At 42.2% G+C, this 21,488-nt stretch overlaps 1 protein-coding gene across 18 annotated transcripts in view; it reads right to left on the bottom strand.

Moving 5' to 3' along the window:
* Fbxw7 (F-box and WD repeat domain containing 7) overlaps nucleotides 1-21,488 on the bottom strand; it is a 161,571-nt gene that overhangs the window by 53,308 nt on the left and 86,775 nt on the right. For 10 of the 18 annotated variants that reach the window (NM_001419528.2, XM_087613422.1, XM_087613421.1 and 7 more), the window contains 1 exon segment: nucleotides 20,703-21,290. In NM_001419528.2, coding sequence (NP_001406457.1) covers nucleotides 20,703-21,221 — 519 coding nt within the window. In that variant the 5' untranslated portion in view covers nucleotides 21,222-21,290. 18 annotated transcript variants of the gene reach the window in all.

Raw genomic sequence — 21,488 nt, 5'->3', positions numbered from 1 at the left:
ACATGCGAGGCGAATACCAATGGCAGCTTTGGCTTTCCACCAAAATAAAAGCCACAAAATTGAGATCCTAATATTTATCAGCTATTTCAAGAGGTATCTTTCTCACATTTACCAGTTTGAGATAAGTATACAGGATTCTAATCTCAAGAAAAACAGACAAGACCAAAAGGTGGAGTGGGTACCCCTGTCAGGCTCCAGATCATCGCTAACGCTCTTGCTGTGCAAGTTTTCCCTGGCTACACAACGCACTGCTAGCTTTCCTCACAAACACACACAGGAGATCTGAAGCAGTGCTTCACCGGAAGAGAAACAGCACTTAAAAGAAACGTTCATGCTTTCAAATGTCAGACTTACCCGTCTCCGACAAAAGGGCAGGCCCTGGGCAATGATGCTAATGCTAAATATCTTCATCACAGTCTGATGAGGCAGAGGCTCTTTTGCACTTTTAAGATCAACAGGAACCAAGTCATGGTTCACAGGAGCTTTTCCAGGTTTTGACATTTTAGACTCCTCGTGGTTCGTGAACACTCTCTACATGTAATACAGGCACATTACTAAAACACTCACCACCAAACTGAAAAAATTACAGTAGTTTTAAAAGGCTGAGAACCCAAGGCCTGCTGCTGCTTTTGTCTTCCAACCTTCTCTTTGCGAGTGTCCTGACCTGTCTGAGGCTTGGTGAAGTGCAAACTGTCCTAGAATAGCCAGGAATTATAAACTCCTGAAGTGAGCGCTCCTGCTCCTGCCAGTCAAACAGCTGGTGAGCTCCCACAGCAAGGGAGCAGTGCAGACAGGAATGGGGCCGGCTGGGCTGCAGGGTCCTGGGATTACTCCAACTAAACAGCCAAGGTGCCCCTAGAAAGTGAAGAGTTCTACAAAATTCAAAACACACAACACTCTATCTTCTCTTAAATCTTCCTTTCTCAAATGTCACCGTAAGTGTCTGAAGAATGCTTTGAGTTGATTCAAAGTTAAGGAGTGTTTATGCATGTTAAAAACAACATGCTTGTCCAACCTCATCCGTATCCGTGGGTGCTCTTTCCAAGTGTCTGTCGGGGTGCTTTTCCCCTTTCCTTGCAGACTATTCTTTATCTCACGCTTACCAAGACAGTAAACATACCCCACCTCTCTGTCGCTATTAATAACCTTGAATCATCTTACTAGAGATTATCAATCTCAGTTTCTCTGTAATTCTCAAACAGTCCCTGATTCTATTATAATAGCCACATGACTGACTGAGGCACATAAACTGTTTATTATTTATAAAATAAATTATGATAGGCAGCGATCGCAGTTGCATTCACTTCTCAACACAAACATGCTCTAAGGAACCCACGGCAGTGTGTGCACGTTATCGAGGGCCCTGACACAGAGGTAGCTGACATGTTGGATGGAGCACATTCTTAGTGCTTAATTCCTCCAACACATCTGTCAGTACCCTTCCTAAAACACGGAGAAGGACCAGGGGATAATATCTACTTTTAAAGAACTTTCAACAGCTCCCTAATGCCCAATGTAAACTATGGAGGCGAAGACTCTACCTAAAAGTGTTACCAAGCTATCAGCTGCAGCATAATCTCAAATATTTCCTTAACTGACCACTTAGGCTGACCTCTATCTTGCAGCCAGGAATGACCTTGAACTGGTGATCTTCCTGCCTCTAACTCGCAAGTGCTAGGATTAAGGGTAAAAAACCACCTTGTCTGGCTTCTTCCCACAACCCCTCCCACTGTGGAATGATCAATCTTACTCTATAAGCAGACTAATGAAAAGAAAAGACAGTTTGTACATGAGAAATATTCCTAGCCCGATCCTGACGTTATGTTCTTAAACCAGGTCTTTCTCTCTAATATCAAATTTGAAATGTGGTTTAAAATGCAAACTCAGTGGCAGTACAAAGGGAAGCCCCAATACAATGGAAACACTGTAACTGCTCTGGAAAGTGGTATGACAGCTCCACAAACCTTTACACAAAGTCAACAGGTCACTCAGCATTTCCACTTCTGGACACACTCACGCGATTTAGAAGCAGGAACTTGACCAGAGGTACCATGATTGTGGCAGCATTATTCTCAACAATCACATGGAAATAACCCAAGTAGGCAAAGTGCTATACACACACAGCTGAATGCTGTTTTTGCCTTCAAGAAGACAATTCCAGTCTTGACACATCACTGAAGGTTGAGGCTATCACATTAAGTGAAACACACACATTACAAAGAGACAGGCGTCACATAACTCCACATATAGTCAAATACTTATGCAGTGTGTGGAGACAGTTCAGTTCACAGACAGAAAGCACAAGGGTGGTCCCCAAAGGTGTGGAGATGAGTATATTTAACTGCTACAGAGTTTCAGGGGGGGAAAGGGAGAGTTCTAGAGAGGGAAAGTGGTAATTGTTATGCAATATTCTGAGTATACTTAATGCCACTGAATATACATGGAGAAGGTAAAAACATTACTTTTTATGTTATGTGTGTTCAACTACAGTGATAGTGTAAAAGATAAATGATAATAGAATACAACAACAGTCCTTAACCCCAGGAATGGAGACGGCTTAGATAACGTCAGAGTTCTTGCTGCTCAAACCTGAGGACTGGAGTATGAAGCTTTGTAACCACCCACAAAAAAGCTGGGTGTGGCCCCGTGAGTCTGTAACTGTTGTGCAGGGAACTGAGATAGGAAGATCCCTGGGGATTGCTAGCCTCTACCCTAGCTCCAAGAGACTGCCTTATATCTCAAGGAAATAAGGCAAGGGGTGACTACACAGGACATCCAGTGTCTTCCTCTGTCTTCTGCATGGGAGGACATAGCACAGACACCCAAATACATCCACATACAGGTACACACATACACTTATTTTCTTATAAAATAATCTGTGAAGGGCACATGATCACAGTCACATGTCACTTCTAAACAAGGACATGCTCTACAAAATGCATGACAGTAAGTGCACAACATTAGTCCCCAACAAAGATCCAGGGTTAGGACAGAGAAAAGACAGTATAAGGACACTGGAAATCTATAAACTATTATGGCTAGGGGGGTTTACAAGTGATAGAAGAAACGTGTCTATGTCCCACCAGCCTCCCCAGACCCTGCAGAAGAAACGCTATCATCTCCCAGTCTGTGCCTGTTCTTTGACGCTCACTTTACTCTCTGGAGGAAGACTGATGTTTTGTTCATGTAGTCCCAACCCTTAGAATTATGTCTCCTTAGCCCTTTTGCTAATGTATCTATCTCCAGATATAATCACTATCTATTTTGCTAATATCACAATATAATTTTATACAGATTGAGATCTTTATTCTTTTTTTTTTCTCTTTTTCGGAGCTGGGGACCGAACCCAGGGCCTTGTGCTTGCTAGGCAAGCGCTCTACCACTGAGCTAAATCCCCAACCCCGAGATCTTTATTCTTAAAACAATGTTATTTCAGTGATAATCTCTGAAAACAACTAGCATTTCTAATTTCTTTCAGATACAGAGAAGATAGGATTTAAAACTAAATGATACTTCAGTGCTTAAACAAAAACAAAAATGAAAGAGGACAGTATATTCTGGGAGATTAGCATTCACTTTGAATAAAAAACATACCAAACAGGTCAGTTACAATTTAACTTTTACTTAGCCCACCGATTAATTAGACAGCACAATAAACACTGTCTACACTCACATTTACACTTAAAAGCTTCAAAGACCTGTAGAGCCACACTGTTCAAAAGTGCGTCCTTTTAAGATCTAGAGTCCCAGATCCAGTCAGTCTATGGGATCTTTAAAGTCTGATGCAAGTGGGGAAGGAAGATGGGAGTTTAAAGAAGCTGGCACAGGGAAAAACTTTACGTGAACATAAAGTTGTCTCCCTTAGTTCCTAAAGAACTAAACAACTATTATGAAGGAAAAAGGAGCTGCCTGTATTCCCATGATTATTTATGACAATAGAAAACACAGGAGAGAAAGTGAGCTCTGTTGTGTATCAGAACCTACATTTTCAGAAGCACCAGCTCTTTTAAGTTGGTAAGTAGCTGCCCTCAGCTGGACAGTGTGGAGTACTGCGGCTCTAGCAAACCTAACACTAAACTCAGTGTCCAGCCAAGTCTTAGAAGGACAGCTCTTTAGTGGTGATCAACGCAAGCTAACTTCGAAGTGTTTGTTCTTCGTGGAACTCTTATTTCTGAAGCCATGTTGTCAATCTAGAATGGAAATGTGAAAAATGTCAAACCTTCAAATACACAAGAAACCCCTGATCAACGAAGGACAGCCTGGACAGGGTAGAGAATCACAGCCACTGACATCAAATACACAAGAAACCCCTGATCAACGAAGGACAGCCAACCTGGACAGTGTACAGCATCACAACCTCTGACAGTAAGCTGGAGCCAGCTTAAGTACACAAGAAAACCACAATCCATGAAGGGCATGGTGGACAGCGTACAGTAACACAGGAAGCTGGTTTCTTAACACTGCCCAGGCGAGCCTCAAATTCCAGGACTCAAGCAATCTTCTCTCCAAGGATCCTCTTGCCTCGGCTTATACATGCAAGGCACCAGCCTTAAGAAACTGATAATAAGTTTTCACATTTTCTTCCAATGAGAAAAGTACTAACACATGCTACTGGATCTCAGTACTATTCAATGCTTCTGTGAACTTAAGCCACTCTTATCAATACCACCGTGTTCTTGGTGAAACAGGACATTATAGATACTTAAAATTAATAGCACTACTAAAGTGAAATAAATCAGACTACTTTTCCAATACAGAACATAGTACTGTCAACCTGTGCTGAATCAATTTTCCATCTTTCATAGCCTAGTGCCAAAGAGATGGGACTCTCAAACTACTGTCCAATAAGAAATTTATGAATGAAAATGGAGAAACTGAAACAAGCAGGCAACAGACACGAACCAATAAATCGTCTGCTTGTATTAATAATATTTCAACTGTAGAAAAAAACAGTTCAGCATAAAATTAAAATGTAACTATGTGCTGTAGCCCCTATACCTTTAGTATTCATGAAATGAAGTCAAATGGAAGAACTGTTATATAAAATTTAAAGTCCAGGCCGGGCAATAGTGACACACATCTTTAATCCCAGCACATGGGAGGCAGAAGCAGGAGGATCTGTTTGAGTTGCAGGCCAGCCTGGTCTACAGAGTGTGTTCCAAGATAGCCAGAGCTAACACAGTGAAACCATGTCTTGAAAAACTAAAAGCAGGGGTGGGAGTGAGGGGGTGGGGAGTTCAAAGTGATTTCTAAAGAAATTTGACACAACATTCAAATGCTCAGAGTGCTTGTCAATAAGCTCACAATTCCCAGTTACAGTTACTAGGGCATCCCACCATTACTAGTGTACTAGCAATACTGTGATATCCTAATGATCTTCCCTGGTATGTTTCCACATCTAAGCACAAAGGACAGACCGTATCCACTAACAACATGAGCAGACAGTAGCTTGGCTTCTGAAACAGAACAGAGTGTATAGTATATTCTACAAATTCACAAACTCACAGGGGTCGCCTAAGACCATCACAGATTGCCATTAGGATTTGTAACAGTAGCAAAATTATAGCTGCTAAGTAGCAATGGGAATAATTTTATTCCCATTTGGGAGTCACGGCAGCACAGGGAACTATATTAAAGGGTCATAGTATTAGGAAGGGCCAACGGCACAGCACACGTAGAACATGAGGTAAACTTGAGATTCTAGGTTCAGTGCCACCATGAGCTGGGAAACCCTAGGCTGGCTGCTTACTCCACACTTGATTCCCGCAGCAGGAGTATGGGACACTGCGAGGGAAGATTCTGTACTCTGGAGTGCATGCTGTAGCTTTATTAGTCTTGTGCACATGTCTCACAATGCTGGATTATCAGTTTAGTGAGCCTTCTCTTATCACAAGTTAGTAAAGCTTACAAAAAATATCCAAGGCCCACAACATGGTTTAGTACAGAAAGGTGCTTGCTGCCAAACCTGACGACCTGGGTTTGATCCCTAGAACCGGGATGGTAGGAAAGAAGCAACTCTTAAAGGTTGTCCTATGACCTTCATGCGTATGCCCCCTCCTCATATAAATATGAATAAATAAATAAATAAATGAGTGAATGTGATCTTTAGGAGCTTTAAAATAGAATACATGTAAACAAAACTCACTGCTTCAACTTGGTAGTGTATACTCTTTAAAAACTGTGACAATGTGTTAGATAGTGTAGTTGAAAATATTTTAACTGGAAAGAAGATATAGATTTAATGAAAGGTTTTAAAAATGGACCAAAAGATGAAATTCAAGAAATTAACACTACAATAAATTATATATTTTTATTTTCTTCTCCTGTCCACCATAATGACTCAGGCAATGACATACAAAGTGTATAGACAGATGACAGCTGTATTTTTAAATGTAGGCTTTGAAATTAAATCCTATATTTGTGTCTATGAACTATTTACTTCAAAACAAAATTCCCACTCTTTTACCAGGCATTTAAGGAACTATTCGAGATTATAACCTGAAGTCCCACGTTCAGATTAAGTTTTCCAAGTGTCTCATCAGTGCCCTGATGACGTCCTCTGTGTCTACAACACACTTTACTTCGTGACTAAGTTGAATTCGCATGCTCCACGCCGGGCTACCCCAGCTGTTAAACTGGCCTTACACAGCTGCTCACCAAGAATTCAGCTAGTGACTAATATAGCTATACCTTTAAGTCAGCTATGACAAAAATGGCGTTGTAATTACAGGTATTTCAATCATGCAAGAATTCCAACCCCGTGTGACGACAAAGAGCCTCAAGTAACTTTATCTTCCACAGTTTTCAAAATAAACACTTAAAAGTCTGTCATTTAAATTACTTTTATAAGCAAGTTTTAGCACAAATAACTCATCAACCTTTCAGCTATTTCTCCTGCAAAAGTCCTAAAGATTGTTTGCAAACCTGGAAATCACACTACTTGGTGCTTGCAGGGAGGCGAGAGGGGAAGATGTGTGTACACACCTTTAAAATATAAGTTAAATAAAAAAATTAGTATAGAAATATTTACTCTAAATAAAACAGTTTAAACATACAATCAAATGTAGGCTTTCATCCCTGGGGAAACTCACAGTCTCATGAATCTCAACATTAACTGTACAGCGGACATCTGAGTTTTCGTTTCTTCAATAAATAAGACACTAACTAGCTATCAGAAAAGGATAAATTAACTCAACTGCTATGATCCCAAATGTGCCCGTGTGGGAAGATCCTGAGAGTTAAGAAGTGAGAGGCTGTGGAGATGTAGCTCAGTGGGGTGAGCACTCGCTATGCGAACATGGGGGCCTCAAATTCAACCCCCAACTCCCATGCTTACATTTACAGACCTGGTGGGCACAGCATCTAAAACCTGAGTGCCCAGGTGGAGAGGAAAGGAAGGATCCTCAAGGCTTGCTGGCTGGCCAGTCTAGCAAACCTCAGGTGCAGTGAGAGGCCTGAGATGGAGAGGAATGAAGACCCCGGCTATCCATCTCCAGCCTCTACCTAAGAAAAGGCAAGCAGGAAGGAGACCGCAGATCAACATCGTACAGCATATACATCCTCAGAAGGAGAGCACAGACGCTACCACATCCTTCAGCACAGACTCTGTCAAAGATGATCACTATGGTACTCCTGTCTTCAGGAAAAGATCCCCTTTCACAGTAGGACCCTAATACTGCTTATTCTGAAGGGTGTAGTCCATATCCTCTTCACATAAAAAAAAAAAGAGGGGGGCAGACATTTTTATTAAAGGAACATCCTGTGACCACTTAGGCTGTCATTAATAAAAAGCTCAGCTAGCTTTTCACACTGAAGTGCTGTTTCCAAGTGACCTGTGCTCACAGCACAAAGCTCAAGGCAGCTCAGGTAAGAGGGGCAATCTGGATAAGCCCTGAGACTGCATGATGGGAAAGTGACAAGCCAGCCTTCCGACTCAGGCCCACTGCTTCACCTCATGCTGCACTCTGACTTGACAAGCATCCTGAATGTGCAGTGTGCCCGCCAGCAGATAACAAAATATACATAAAACAAAGGGCACCCAGTACACTGCTTCTCTGTGACCGGTTCCTGCAAAGCCTTCGCTGTGAAATGGCACCTATAGAGTCCTCATTATAATATGGCACCTAGGTGGCTTTCCAAAGAGTGTTAATTTCAATTTTTAACCACAGTGGAAAGGACAAAAGGTGATCCAAGACAAAAAGATGAGCTGCTAAGCTGAGGGTGGAGAATATTTGGTAACCATTTCCCACTTTGATAACTATAAAAAAAAAAATCAATCAGTTTAGCCAAGACTTCGGCTATTCTTCAAAATAAAATATAAAATGATAGAAAATGTCATGGTTTGGATTTCATCTGAGTTACTTTAATATAAGAATAAAATGAGCTCACTTTTAGGTTTCCCATCATCACACTTTCAACTTTATTTCATGAATAGTCAACTGACCACACGGTAGTTGACAGGTACAAGTAAAGAAAAGAAGTATGACATTTAGGCATTCTCCAGCATGACAGCAGAACAGATCCTGCGGGTGTGAACCCTCCTCCCAGCCACTGCAGGAATAAAACCTGGGCTCTCATCTCTCCTCAACATCTCCAGTCGGCCCCAAGTTCATCAATACTTTCTTTTACGTTCCAAATTCCTTGTAGTTTCATCATTAAGCAATTAATTACAGAAAGAGTACTTTACAGTTAGTACTAACTAAACTTAAATAGCCCACAGGTCAACTTCAACTTAAATGCCATAATCATTTAGGCAGAAGTCAGTGGAATAGTTTCAATTCACCAGACAACCTCTTAGAAACCAACAACGCGGGGTTGGGGATTTAGCTCAGTGGTAGAGCGCTTACCTAGGAAGCGCAAGGCCCTGGGTTCGGTCCCCAGCTCCGAAAAAAAGAACCAAAAAAAAAAAAAAAGAAAAAAGAAAAAAAAACCAACAACGCTTTGCATGACATGTCATCAAGCTAGCTTTAGCACAAACTTATAACTTTGAAATAATGACATTATGAAGCATAATCAGCTAATAGTTGCTGAAGACTCTTGTACTTGTCCTGGCTACCTTTCAGGCCTCAATAAACACTCTCAGTAATACTATGCGATAGGTACTACCACCATCCTTAATAACCCCAGAGAGTTAACAGGCTGGCCTTGACTAGCTATCTAACTGTAAAGATCAGTGTCTCCTGCTACTTGTGCACCGTAATGCACTTGTTATACATCCAAGGGTACAATCTGCTAAGGTACTCGTGAAACCAAGTAAGTGAGAAGGAGATACAGAGAGAACAGACACAGAACTCCTGTTTTATCACAAGAGAGGCACCAGTCTATGGACCAGTGTACTACAGACTTTAGGACAGCTCACTTAAAATGCATACTCCAGCCCTAGAGTTTGGCTAAGTAGTTCTGGGGTAGACTTTGCTGACCTGCACTTCTAATTAGCCCTCCAGATGTCTGTGGTGGTGTTAGTTCAGGATCACACTTTGAAGACTCCTGGGACTCAACTTCAGGAATGCCCAACCTATACGCTTTTATCAGCTTACCTCAACTCACTGTAGCTTGTTCCACCAGTCCTCTTCTGTCCTCAGCCTCACTTCTACTGCAGTGTTTCCACTGGCACTGGTTCTCACATATGATCCATTTTATCATGCTACTCCTAAATACAGACCACCTCAGACTCCTTGTGCAAGTTAGAATACATATTTCCTTTAAATGGGATCCCCTGCAGGCTGGAGAGATATTTTAGTGGTTAAGAGCACTAATTGCCCTTCTAGAGGACCTGAATCCAATCCCAACACACACATGATGCCTCATGATCATCTATAACTCCAGTTTCAGATGTGACACCCTCTCTAGCCTCTTAGGCACCAGGCCAAACACTCACATACATAAAAATAAAAACATTGATGATCATGTTGATGAAGAAATTAGATCACTTGGAAGTTTAACATCTGAAGATAATCTAATTCAAAAGGAAAACAGCCCATATAATACAGTTGTGGCACTCAACTGCTATTAATACCTATTTGTTGGACGAAACTATTTTGATTTTGCAATGAGTGAGAACACCCACTTTTCCTGCATATGATCTAGAATGAAGACGGTTCATTAGAAAACAAAGCCACAGAAAGGAGCATGCAGCACATTAAGAAATCACAAGATACCATGTGAAAACGACATGCTTAAGAAAGCAAGCCTGGCGTCCCCAGTGCCTGGGCAGCGTGCAGTATGGCCTGCTCTGAGACAGAGCAGCACTACAAACACTTCTCACATCAGGTACCAACCCTTCTTCTTATCTGGCTTATGTTTTTAGCCATTTAAGCATTTTACTTTCACCAACATAATAGATGACTAATTTCATCACAAGCAAAAGGCGTCCAGTCACTGAAAACTCACATTACTCTGCCAGACATAGGAATATGTGTATTCTGCAGAGCAACAGACGAAGCGGCGAGTGCCCGTGAGAGCACACCAACCATAACCACATCAGGAGACAACACTGCTTATCAACAGCGGACCATAACAGCCATCGATATGAACAGGGACTAACCTGCCCCAAAATTTACATTGCCAAACCAAAAGTGGCTTAATAGTAAATGACAGCTCAGCCGGAGCAGCTCAGGGACGTGGTGCTTTTCCTTTGGTCGTATCAGAGTCCCGCCCTCTGTCCCCACGTTCACAGTTGTAGCTCAGGTGCTTCTCCTGGTCACGATCCTTGCCCAGTTCTTTAAAACAGTGTGAACACTGACTAGTGAGAAGGTCTCATGCCCCCCAGAATACAGAAATCAAAAGTGAGAAGTGTTCTAGTGTTCTATCACATAAACAGAGGCGAGAAGTGACAATCTCCCAGGATTCTGAACTTTAAGAAGTAGTCACCCATATTCTAAACTGTTCCTGATCCTCCTCACAGTCACACTACTTAGCTAGGGCCTAGACGCTGTGGTTCGCCACCACCACCAAACAAAGAGAACTGGTCAAGACTCTTTTCTTCAAGATGACTTGGTGCCCTCAATCCACATTAGTGCTAACGCACCAGGGACCTGCTCTTCTTTGCACATATGCTGAGGAAGCCCAGGGCATCATTGGTCATGGGAGGTCTTCTGATTGAAGATTGTGTTAATTCTTTTTTAGATGTTAATTCTTAAGAATTTTTCAAAAATGTACTCATCCTTGCAAAGAAAGTGAGTTTGTACATATGTACAAGATACATGGCTATCTTTTTGTTACTAAATGCCAAAATAAGAATATGCTAGTTTCTTGATTTAAAAAACACAAAAATATTATATGTCAATATATACAACTTCCCTTAATACTTATTCTAAATTGGGGCAAGAAATAATAGAGAGACACTAATATATTTAAATACATGAAAACAGCACCACTAACAAAGTGCTCTATGGCCCTCTAGTGTTCAGTTAAGAAACTTAAATGATTACATGTGTTTCATTGCCAAAATCACTTTTTCCAATTTACTAAGGACACTGCTAAATATTAATGGCAGCCGCCTTAAAAACTGAACATTCCTATCTCTTGTGTAGGCTTTCATTACTGCACTTTCTTTTGAATTACTATCCATGGGCTGAGTATGTAGTAAAAGAATTCTAAAATTCTAAAAATGGGAAGGCAGGGCAGAAGCAAAATGTGCAACACAGTTGGAAACACAATCCCAGCCGTTACTCTGCAGACAGTGACAAATGCTCCAACACTGAGATGGGAGGCAGAAGGCATGGAACAGCCAGTATAACACTAAAGAACACCATGGAGACTGCACTGTCCCACCGTAAACCTTTCACAGAGGTACAGCAACCAGGAGAGCGGTTAGGGAACAGATAAATGCAACAGGGCTGAGGGCTCAGAAACAGACCCATGTAAATGCAGTCTTTGACAGAGATGCAAAGAAAATCTAATGGAGCAATATTCGTCTCCATCACACCTGGGCCTCTGCATCGGCATCGACATCATCACGCACGGACCTTACACCCTTTCCAAAAGTTATCTTAAAGTAGACACAGACACACACGGAAAACCGAAGCAGATAGCCTTGACACTGTAGTTACAATGTGAAAGGCATTGTCTAGGAAGAAGTAATAGAAAAGATGGACGTCATTAAAATTAAACATTTTCTCTGAAAGACACTGTGGATGGAGTAAGAAGACACACCACAAACAAGTCAAAAATACTTGTAAAACATAATAAATAATGCTTATCTTTCAAACACATCTATAAAACTCTAAAAAGAGCATTGCCAGGAAAACAGTCTAATTTAAAACTGATCGCAAGTCCTGGGTACCTCACCAGAGATGTACTCAGGCAAGCATGTACCTGAAGCTGTGTTCACTCGTGTACCCACCTGAAGACAGCACAGCTCAGAGTGGCCCAAGCCCACAATGCTGACCACGCTAAGCACCAGCAAGGACACAGCATTTGCTGACAGGGAGAATGCAAACCCCACACAGGAAGAGAAGACACCCTGGCAATTCCTTATGAAAGCAAACACAGCTACAACTCTCCTCACGGAGTATTATACTGCAGCTCACGGCTGGCAACGTCTGGAAAACCAGAATATTCTCCATTCCATGAGTAGATAGATAAACAATGGAATATTATTCAGCAATAAAAAGGGAACTTTCAAGCCATGAAAATACACTAAAGAAACTTAATGAATGGTATTTAAAAAGGCAATCTAGGATTGCAAACTGTGTGATTCTGGTTACATGGCACTTTGGGGATAGGGATGCTGTGGAAATTGTGAAGAGACTGATGCTGGCCTCAAGCCGGGTGGATGGAGACTCAATGGGCTGACCTTGAGGATTTTTAGGGCAGCTGGAAACCTTTATAAAAACACCACACTGGTAAATGCATCACTACACATTTGTCCAAACTCAGAGTACTTAACACCAGGAGTGAAACCTGAGGTAAATGTGGCTTCTGCCTCATCGTTTGTAAAGCCTCTACCATTCTGGTGAGGGGCTCACTGTGGGGCATGGCATGTTGCGTGGAGACAGGAAGCATACGGGAGCCTCTGGGTTCCCACTCAATTTTGCCATTACCTTGAAAATAAAAAGGTTAATTTTAAAATGTTACAAAGAATGGCTAGTGAGGGAAAGCTCCACCCCATCCAAGCCCCCCAACCCCCCCACAAAAATCATTTCTCAAGTCTGGAGAATCAGTTGTTTACTCAAGGACAGACTTCCTTTTAAACGTAAGTCATTTCTTCCTATAAGGTTAGAGAAATGTGTGCCAGGGTCGCACAGATGAAACATGAAGTAAAGGTAAGCAGGCAGAATTTGTGCTAATGAAGCATCATTTCAGTTGTGTAAGGAAGAGGCCAGTTGTTTAATCTATCAAATTAACTACGCCACCGACAGAGTAATTCAGGGATCTACAGGGATCTCAGGCCTGCCCTTTGAAAAATATGTATCCACACTTGCCACAGGGACAGGGATTCAGTTGGGGTGACACTGGGGACCTGGAAACAGATGTTCCACAGTCTGCAGAATAACCAAAGCTGGAAATATTGCTTCACCGGATATTTCTATTTCAAGGAGTAAACCTGGACTGAAGTGAGCTCTCAGCTCCATACCAGCTCTGCTGCCAATCTGATGACCAACTGATTCCTGCTCGTGAGTCAGCTCAGCACCAGGCTGGCAGCTACCGGACTCATCAAGGACAGACACGTAAGGAATCCATCAGTATTCCAGAAAGTGCTCAGTAAATGACATCTTTATTTGCTTGTTTGCTCGAGACGGGGTTTTTCCTAGGTTCCCCAGCCTGGTATTGAACTCATGAGTTCGAGTGATCCTTGGGAAGAAAATACAAAGTGGCTGGGACTGAGGAAATGTGCCGCATGGCTACACATCACTATGATGGCCATCACTACTGACGCCATCTTCCACTGCACTGGTGAGGGCCAGAATAAGGACAAAAGATGGTGTGGTCGGTCGACTGCCCCTTAGCATTAGCATGCTGACTTAAGGGCATAAATTTTAAGAGTAACTTATCCAGAAAACAAACAAACAGACAGAAAGTTGATCCAGGGAATACACCAAATGCATTTAATATGACAGCAGTCTTCTATTGAAAAGACTGTCAGTGCTCTAGATGGAAATACAAGGACCAGAAAGAAAGAGGTGCTATTTTGTTTTTCACTATTTTATTGGGTTCTTTTATCCCAACCTTTATTCCACCCTAATCCCTTCCAATCCCCCAACACTATATAGGAGAAAAGGTTAGAGGGGAAAGGGGAGTAGACCTTTCAACCAACAAAATTGACTACTTCCTGCTGACCAGGGACAATGGGTTTTTGGGGCAAGTCCAATTTTCATCGGCAAGATTTCTCTAATTTGTCTTCAAACTACAACAATTTCAAGCAGGAGCAGCAGGAGGAGTAGCAGCCTTCTTGGGGCTCTGCCATTTACATCCTCTCCAGAGTCCCCAGGATCAAACTATCTGCAGCTGGTAAAAATCACTCCCCTGCTAGTGCACAAGGCAAATCATAATAACCTGCTGGGAAGTGGCCTCTTATCCCACACAAGGGATTAAAACAAAAACATAGTCACCCAACACAACTGGATTTTTTTAAGAAAGCAGAAGTCTCAGTACAGAGGTTTATATGAAGAACCATTCAATATAAAGAGGAGTGATGGCCTTACGTCGGGAGCTGACGACCCAGTCTCCTCCCTCAGTTTCCATTACAGAATGGCTTATAGTAACAGGTCTATGTCAATGGAGAGTCAGGAGCAGGAGAGGGAAGGACTGCTGTCTTCCTGTTAAGAGCATTGGGCACCTCGGAATTATTCTAAAAATAGACTCTCAAACTGCGCTCTCACTTGCTCTCTCCCCCACCCCTCAGAATGAGAGAGATTTATGTTCCGTGGTGTAAGCCTGGGAATGAGAATGAGCCCTACTAGCTCGTATATTTGAGTGCTTGGTCTTGTTTTGTAAAACTGAGAAATATTAGGAGGTGTGGCCTTGTTGGAGAAATGAGTCACGGGGTTGGGAGGGGTGTGGTTTCAAAAGCACACATCACAAGACTTAGCCTTTTGTGCTAAGATGTGAGCTCTCAGCTACTTCTCCAGTGCCATAATGCCCGTCTGCCAGCCACCACACTCCCCACCATGATGTAAGTAAGTCCCCAACAGAATGCTTTCATTTATAAGTTGCCTTGGTTATGGTATCTCTTCACAACAATAGTAAAGTCACACATAGAGAGCTAAAAGCTTTCCGGATCACACTAAAGAATTAGTTCACAAAACCACATACTAAAAAATGTTTCAGCTGGAGAAACGGCTCAGGAGTTAAATACCTACTATTCTGCTAAAGATGCAGACTCCAATCCCCAGAATCCCCACCAGGCACCAAGAGCTGTCTTAACTCCAGCTTCAGAGGATCTAGTACCTCTGATGTATTCTTTAAATTAAAGTATTCTTTTCATTAATATAAGTATTAATTAAAGTACTCTTTTCATTACTTTCGTGAACAGGATATAGATTAAAAATAATCTGATTCACACAGATTTAAAATATATTTTGAGCAATTATAGTTTCAAATGTTAAATATTTTTAAAACTGTGTTAATAGAAATCAATTACAAATTTATCACAAGTTAACATTTATCTGTAAGGCCTACAGAGCACTTGAGCAGAAACTTTATGGTTAAAATTTAGGAGAATTTGTCAGATTCACTGACAAATTCTACAAGTAACAGCATATGGCCTGATGACTGACGAGGGCGGTAACTCTTTGACTAGAGCTTATTTTCTTCTTAGTGAGGCCAGTTAATTAGGTTCAGCTACTTGCATACGTTTGGCTAACGTATTAGCCTGTGTCTGCTTATTTCTCCAAAACCTTTTATGTTAGCAGTGTCCTAACAATTGAACAGTGAACATCACAAACAGATGCGTGTGTTGTAGAGAATGACCTGCATTTGAGGGATAGATACAGACAAAGCCAGGTCACAGGCCTATACATACACATAGCCTCCTTTCTCAGGCATTATGCTACCCATTTTACATACCTGCTTTTACTTAATCCTTAGAAAACTCCTGAGGAGAGGCATCATGGTGGAGATGAAGAAGAGTCTGATGGGGCTATTACATGTGCTCAGAGAGTCAGTAAAAGAGGGAAGCCTGAGCTCAGGCGCCATGAGCTAGCTACCACTCTCCCACCTCATCCCTCACAGCCTGCCCCTTCCCTGGTTCCATCATCTCCCCAGACTCTCAATCAAGTTAAGCCAGACCTCACTATGTTTCCATTTCTTCCTATTTACAAGGCAAGGACCTACTCACAGGGCTGTGCGTGCCGGCATATGTTATATGAGACAACTACTGTCTGGACATGCCTAGACCTAACACAGCTTCGAGTTTATAGAGTTATGGACAAAACTAAGCCGTGCACCTGCTGAGAAGAACATCATTCTCTCGAGTGTAACTTAACTTAGTTTCCCTTGAAGTTTCAGCTGTTGGGCATAGTATTACATAGTTTTCCAGCAGTTCCAGCTCTAAGAGGGCAGTCACAAACCTGCTACCTTTATGCTGCTGATCTAAAGCCCTTCTCTCTGGTCCCCATGACTATAGGCATGTGCAACCAGACCTGCTCATCCTCCACTGTCTAGAGCCTAAAGACACAAATGTATTCACTATCTACTCTGCATATGTATTCATGTGTATACATGTGTGTGCCTGCATATTTGTAGTTCTTTCTGGAAGCAAATAGATAAAAACCATCACTAGAAAGAATCTAATAATTAGAGATAAAGATGGAGTTTCTTCAGAAATGACTTCCCAAACACACTTGTTTCCATGAAAAAAATCAGGAGGATAAAGACCCGACCTCTGGTAGTCCCATTTGCTTTTCTTGTCAGCTGAAAGTGAGCTGATAAAGATAAAACAGAAGCAAAAGTTAATAATCTGTATTTTAGATTATTACATGCCAAAGACTCAATCTGAGCTGAGAATCTCTTGAGAAGATAATTTTTAAAAAGCCACAGTAGGCTGGCACAGTTAAACCTGCAGAGACAAACAGAACTGGCAGAGCAAGCTGGCTCTAGAACTCGGGAAGACTTGTCCACTGAGACAAACAGCCAGCATGGGACAGAGTCCAGAGCCTCCGATTCCTTCTTTTCATGCCTTTCTTCCTCTTACAACTTAGGTTTGTGGCCTCATATTTTCTATAATGTCGGATTAACACAAGAAGAGCAGCTGAGTCCTCAGGGGGTTCATTATTAAACCCATCACACTTGGAAATTCTGCTTTTCTGTTTGTTACATCCTACCATAGGGGGCAGCATAACACATGGAAAGAGAAAGGGCTCTTAGAAACTGGGCAGATCAAAATTGAAATCTATTGTTATGTTACCCAGAACATGCACATGTCTGTGCCAGATAGGGTCCCAGCACTGAGAGGAAACATGGACATAAGCCCCATCCCTAACCTAGAAGCTATCTGCGATTGGTAACCACTTGCAAATGAAAGTTTAGTTTTCTCCAACAGAGTCTCACTGAGGAAACAAACCACTTGCTGTTAAGGGCTGGTCCAGTGCCCAGCAGTCGCCGGTCAACACAAACAAACGAAACGGCATCTTTGGAGGGTCTCTGTCTCGTCATGTTTTGTCAAAGCGTCTTCTTCTTAGCCCTACAGATCCTATGCATACACACTGTGGCTTCCAGCTCTGCGCTATTGTAGACTCCTATGTGCACAAGCGTGTATGGCTCCACATCTGTATGTGTTCCGCACGCTTCAGCTCCTTTTCTTCTGCTGTCTGATTATTTGGATTGATCGTGCTCTATTATTCCTCTTTAGATGCCAGAAAGGGTGTGGGTTCAGATGGAAGGGGGTGAGAGGGCCTCAGAGTTGAAGGAAGGACGCATAGTCAGAATATATTGTTTAAAAAAAACTATTCTCGGGCTGGAGAGACGGCTCAGCGGTTAAGAGCACCGACTGCTCTTCCAGAGGTCCTGAGTTCAAGTCCCAGCAACCACATGGTGGCTCACAACCATCTGTAATGGGATCTGACGCCCTCTTCCTGTGTGTCTGAAGACAGTGACAGTGTACTCACATATACAAAATAAATAAATAAATCTTTAGAAAAACAAACCAAGCCTCCTATGCTTGAGGATGGTTAAAAAGAAGAAAAAAAAAACTGTTCTCAAGAAAAGAAAAATAGGGGTTGAGGATTTAGCTCAGTGATAGAGCGCTTGCCTAGAAAGCACAAGGCCCTGGGTTCGGTCCCCAGCTCCAAGAAAAAGAAAGAAAGAAAGAAAGAAAGAAAGAAAGAAAGAAAGAAAGAAAGAAAGAAAGAAAGAAAGAAAGAAAGAGAGAGGAAGGAAAGGAAGGAAAAGAAAGAAAGAAAGAAAGAAAGAGAAAGAAAGAAAAAGAAAGAAAAAGAAAGAAAGAAAGAAAGAAAGAAAGAAAGAAAGAAAGAAAGAGAAAGAAAGAAAAAGAAAGAAAGAAAGAAAGAAGGGAGGGAGGGAGGGAGGGAGGGAGGGAGGGAGGGAGGGAGGGAGGGAAAAATAGAAAAAAAATCTAAACAAAGGGTGGTGTGGAGTGAACCACTGGCTCTCTATAACCTGTTCACTTATCTATTTCAGGAATGTGCAAACGGTTTGTATTTAATAAACAGCAATATCAACTACCATTAGCCTTGACCTTTAATATTAGAATTTAGAATCTGTTTATCTAGTATCTAATATAATCTATACTGTTTACTGTATGTTCCCTTAAGAACAAAACTTAATGGGATTGGGGTAGTCTTTGTTCTCAAGAGGAAACACGCCTTTCTTACAAAGAACAGAGACTGTTCCCTACAACTAAGAGTTAACCCAAACAGGTCTGCCAATCACCTACACAGAAAGCACCTCAAAAACCTGTCAGGAGTTCAGAAATGCTAAAAACTAGTATAAAGTCTCCCTTAACACACTGGCCACTGTTCCCACTCACCACTTAAGGGTGCCCGCCCACTTCTCTAATCAAAACATGCTATCTTCTCTACATTTGCAAAAAGGGAAGCTCAGTGACCAAGGGGAGCAGATTGTCCTTAGTTCGACAGTGTCCGCTATGTTCTGTAGACAACACGCTTTTCCTCGGTGATGTAGAAATACTGGGGAATGACACATTAAGTCTGGCTGCCGTCAGGGCTCATGGAGACGTCTGTCTACATGGATATAGACACGCTGAGGAAGCACTGAGAAAGTGGAAGGTGTTTTCTTCCTTTCAAGTCTTCTGAACAGCCTATCCCTGACTCACATTCACCAGACAGCCCAGGCCGGCCTGAAATCTGCAACAACCTTCCTGCCCCGGGTTGAGACTTGTGTGCCACCACACCTGACTCTAAGCCAGGGTTTTCATCTCAGTCCCTGCTCCTTTCAAAGGACTGAAACCAAACTGCAGCCCAGGACACTGTACATTTTGTTTTTATAGTGATCAAAGATGTAAGGGTCTCCAAAAGGAATCAGTACAAATTTCTCCTATTACTAGAGCTGGGCATGTGAAGTCTTCTTAATACAATACAGGAAACTTTAAAACCATCTTTTGAGTAGTTGAGGCAATGTCTTCTGCCTTGAATTCATGATCTTCCTGCCCTGCCCTCCAGGTGCTAGAGGATTTTCTAAATTGCTGCTATGGAGATGAAAAGAACGGGGGTGAGACACTAAGAGTTAGTCCAGACCAAGATCCTCTACCTTGAGAGTTCAGTGAGAGAAAACCACACCCGATGACATTTCCTTCCTAGGTCACGCCAACCCGTAAGTAAAGTCATGTGCCCGGCATGAAAATTAGACATAGACATGCTCTCTGAGGTCATGCCAACCAGTAAGTAAAGTCATGTGCCGGGCATGAAAATTAGAGATGGACATGCTCTCTGTCATCGTTTTTTTTTTTAACAACCTAAAACAAAACTGATAAAGCAAATTGAAATTTAAGCCAATTGTATGAGACACTACAATCTGAGTCAAAGCACACTAAAAGCAATACTGTTAAATTTATAGGTATTTATGGGCAAAATCCAATGATTCATTGTTAAATTTAAAAGTCAGCAAATGAGGAGTAAAGGGGTGTGTGCTACAGACCATTTCTATGTGTGTAAAACAAGTCACCTATTACTTAAACACAATCCCTACAACAGGTTAACACAAGGCTATTCTACTTGGCACCCACAAGCCACATCTAACTTCTGAAAACACAGCAGACTTAGTTGCTGTGACTTCCACTGATTTACACTTTAGGTTAACTCTTGTGAAAACACAGCCAGTGATACATTAGCTATTTTGCAAATAAAATTCATTACTTTATTTACACACGTCATGTTTCACACCAACCCTGCACACTCACCCAAACCACTCTGGCAGCAAACCGGAAGCTGGTGATTTGGTTTTTTGTGGTAAACAACATCAATCTCCTCCTCCATCACCACCACCACAACCTCCATCACCACCACCACCACCACCACCACCACCACCACCTCCACCACCACCACCACCTCCATCACCACCTCCATCACCACCACCACCACCACCACCACCACCACCACCACCCCGTTTTGCAATTAAGTTGCCTTCTTATCAGTATCTCTATTTATAACACTGGAGCCTTCACATCATTAATGAAGTGCTCTACATGTGAGGACTAGTGGCCGCACTACAGACTGTAAGGATGAGGTCACTATGACTGAAATAGTGAGGGAGCATATCCGGTGGAGGGGAATGAAGATACTCACCTTTGTTGTCTTGGTATAGAATGGGGAGGAGAGCTGGTTGATGGGCAGGTCCACGACACTAGTGCAGTTTGTGACATTGCTATTGTGAGTATGTTCATCTTCCCTGCTACTGTCATCAGACTGGTCAAAATCATCACTCTCCTGGTCCATCTCCTCCTCCTCCTCCTCTTCCTCCTCTTCTTCCTCCTCCTCCTCCTGTTCCCCAGCATGTTCTTCATCTTCCTCCTGCTCTTCCTGGTTTCCCGAAGAGTCCTCATCTACTGAAACAAAGCGGTTATTATTTTCTTCCACTTGTCCTTGCTGGGAATCGTTCTGGGCTCCAGGCCTAGGGTCTGCACCCACAAGTTCACCATTCCGCGCAGTGTGCTCCTCCTCCTGATGTCTCGGCTGCTGCTGTGGGTCCTCCTCAACCACGCGATTCATCTGCTCCTCATCAACCTGGCTTGAGGAAGCATTCCCTCTCAGAGAGCCTCCAGTTCGTCGTCTTTTGCTGCCCACAGAGAGCAGTTCCTGATTCATTTCCAAAAGCCAGCTTGCTACTTCTTGGACCTTGGCTAGACTATCAGAAGATGCAAAGATTTTCACATTCTGTAGGAGGAAAAGGGGGATAAACAAGATTTGTACCATCTTTGTTGTTGTCCACTTTTGTGTCATATGCCTATAGTCTAAGTATAATTAAGATCGTGGAAAGCATTCACACACTCGTTAGTAACAAATAAGTTTTAGATTAAATAAGTTATAAAACAAAAAAAGAATCATACTGAAGACCTTTAACTACCTTTTTCC

This window comes from Rattus norvegicus, chromosome 2, assembly GCF_021556685.1.
Source record: "Rattus norvegicus strain SHRSP/BbbUtx chromosome 2, alternate assembly SHRSP_T2T, whole genome shotgun sequence".
NCBI classification, from domain to species: domain Eukaryota; kingdom Metazoa; phylum Chordata; class Mammalia; order Rodentia; family Muridae; genus Rattus; species Rattus norvegicus.
Note: the sequence above shows the minus strand (reverse complement) of the source record. Positions and strands in the feature narration are given on the sequence as shown.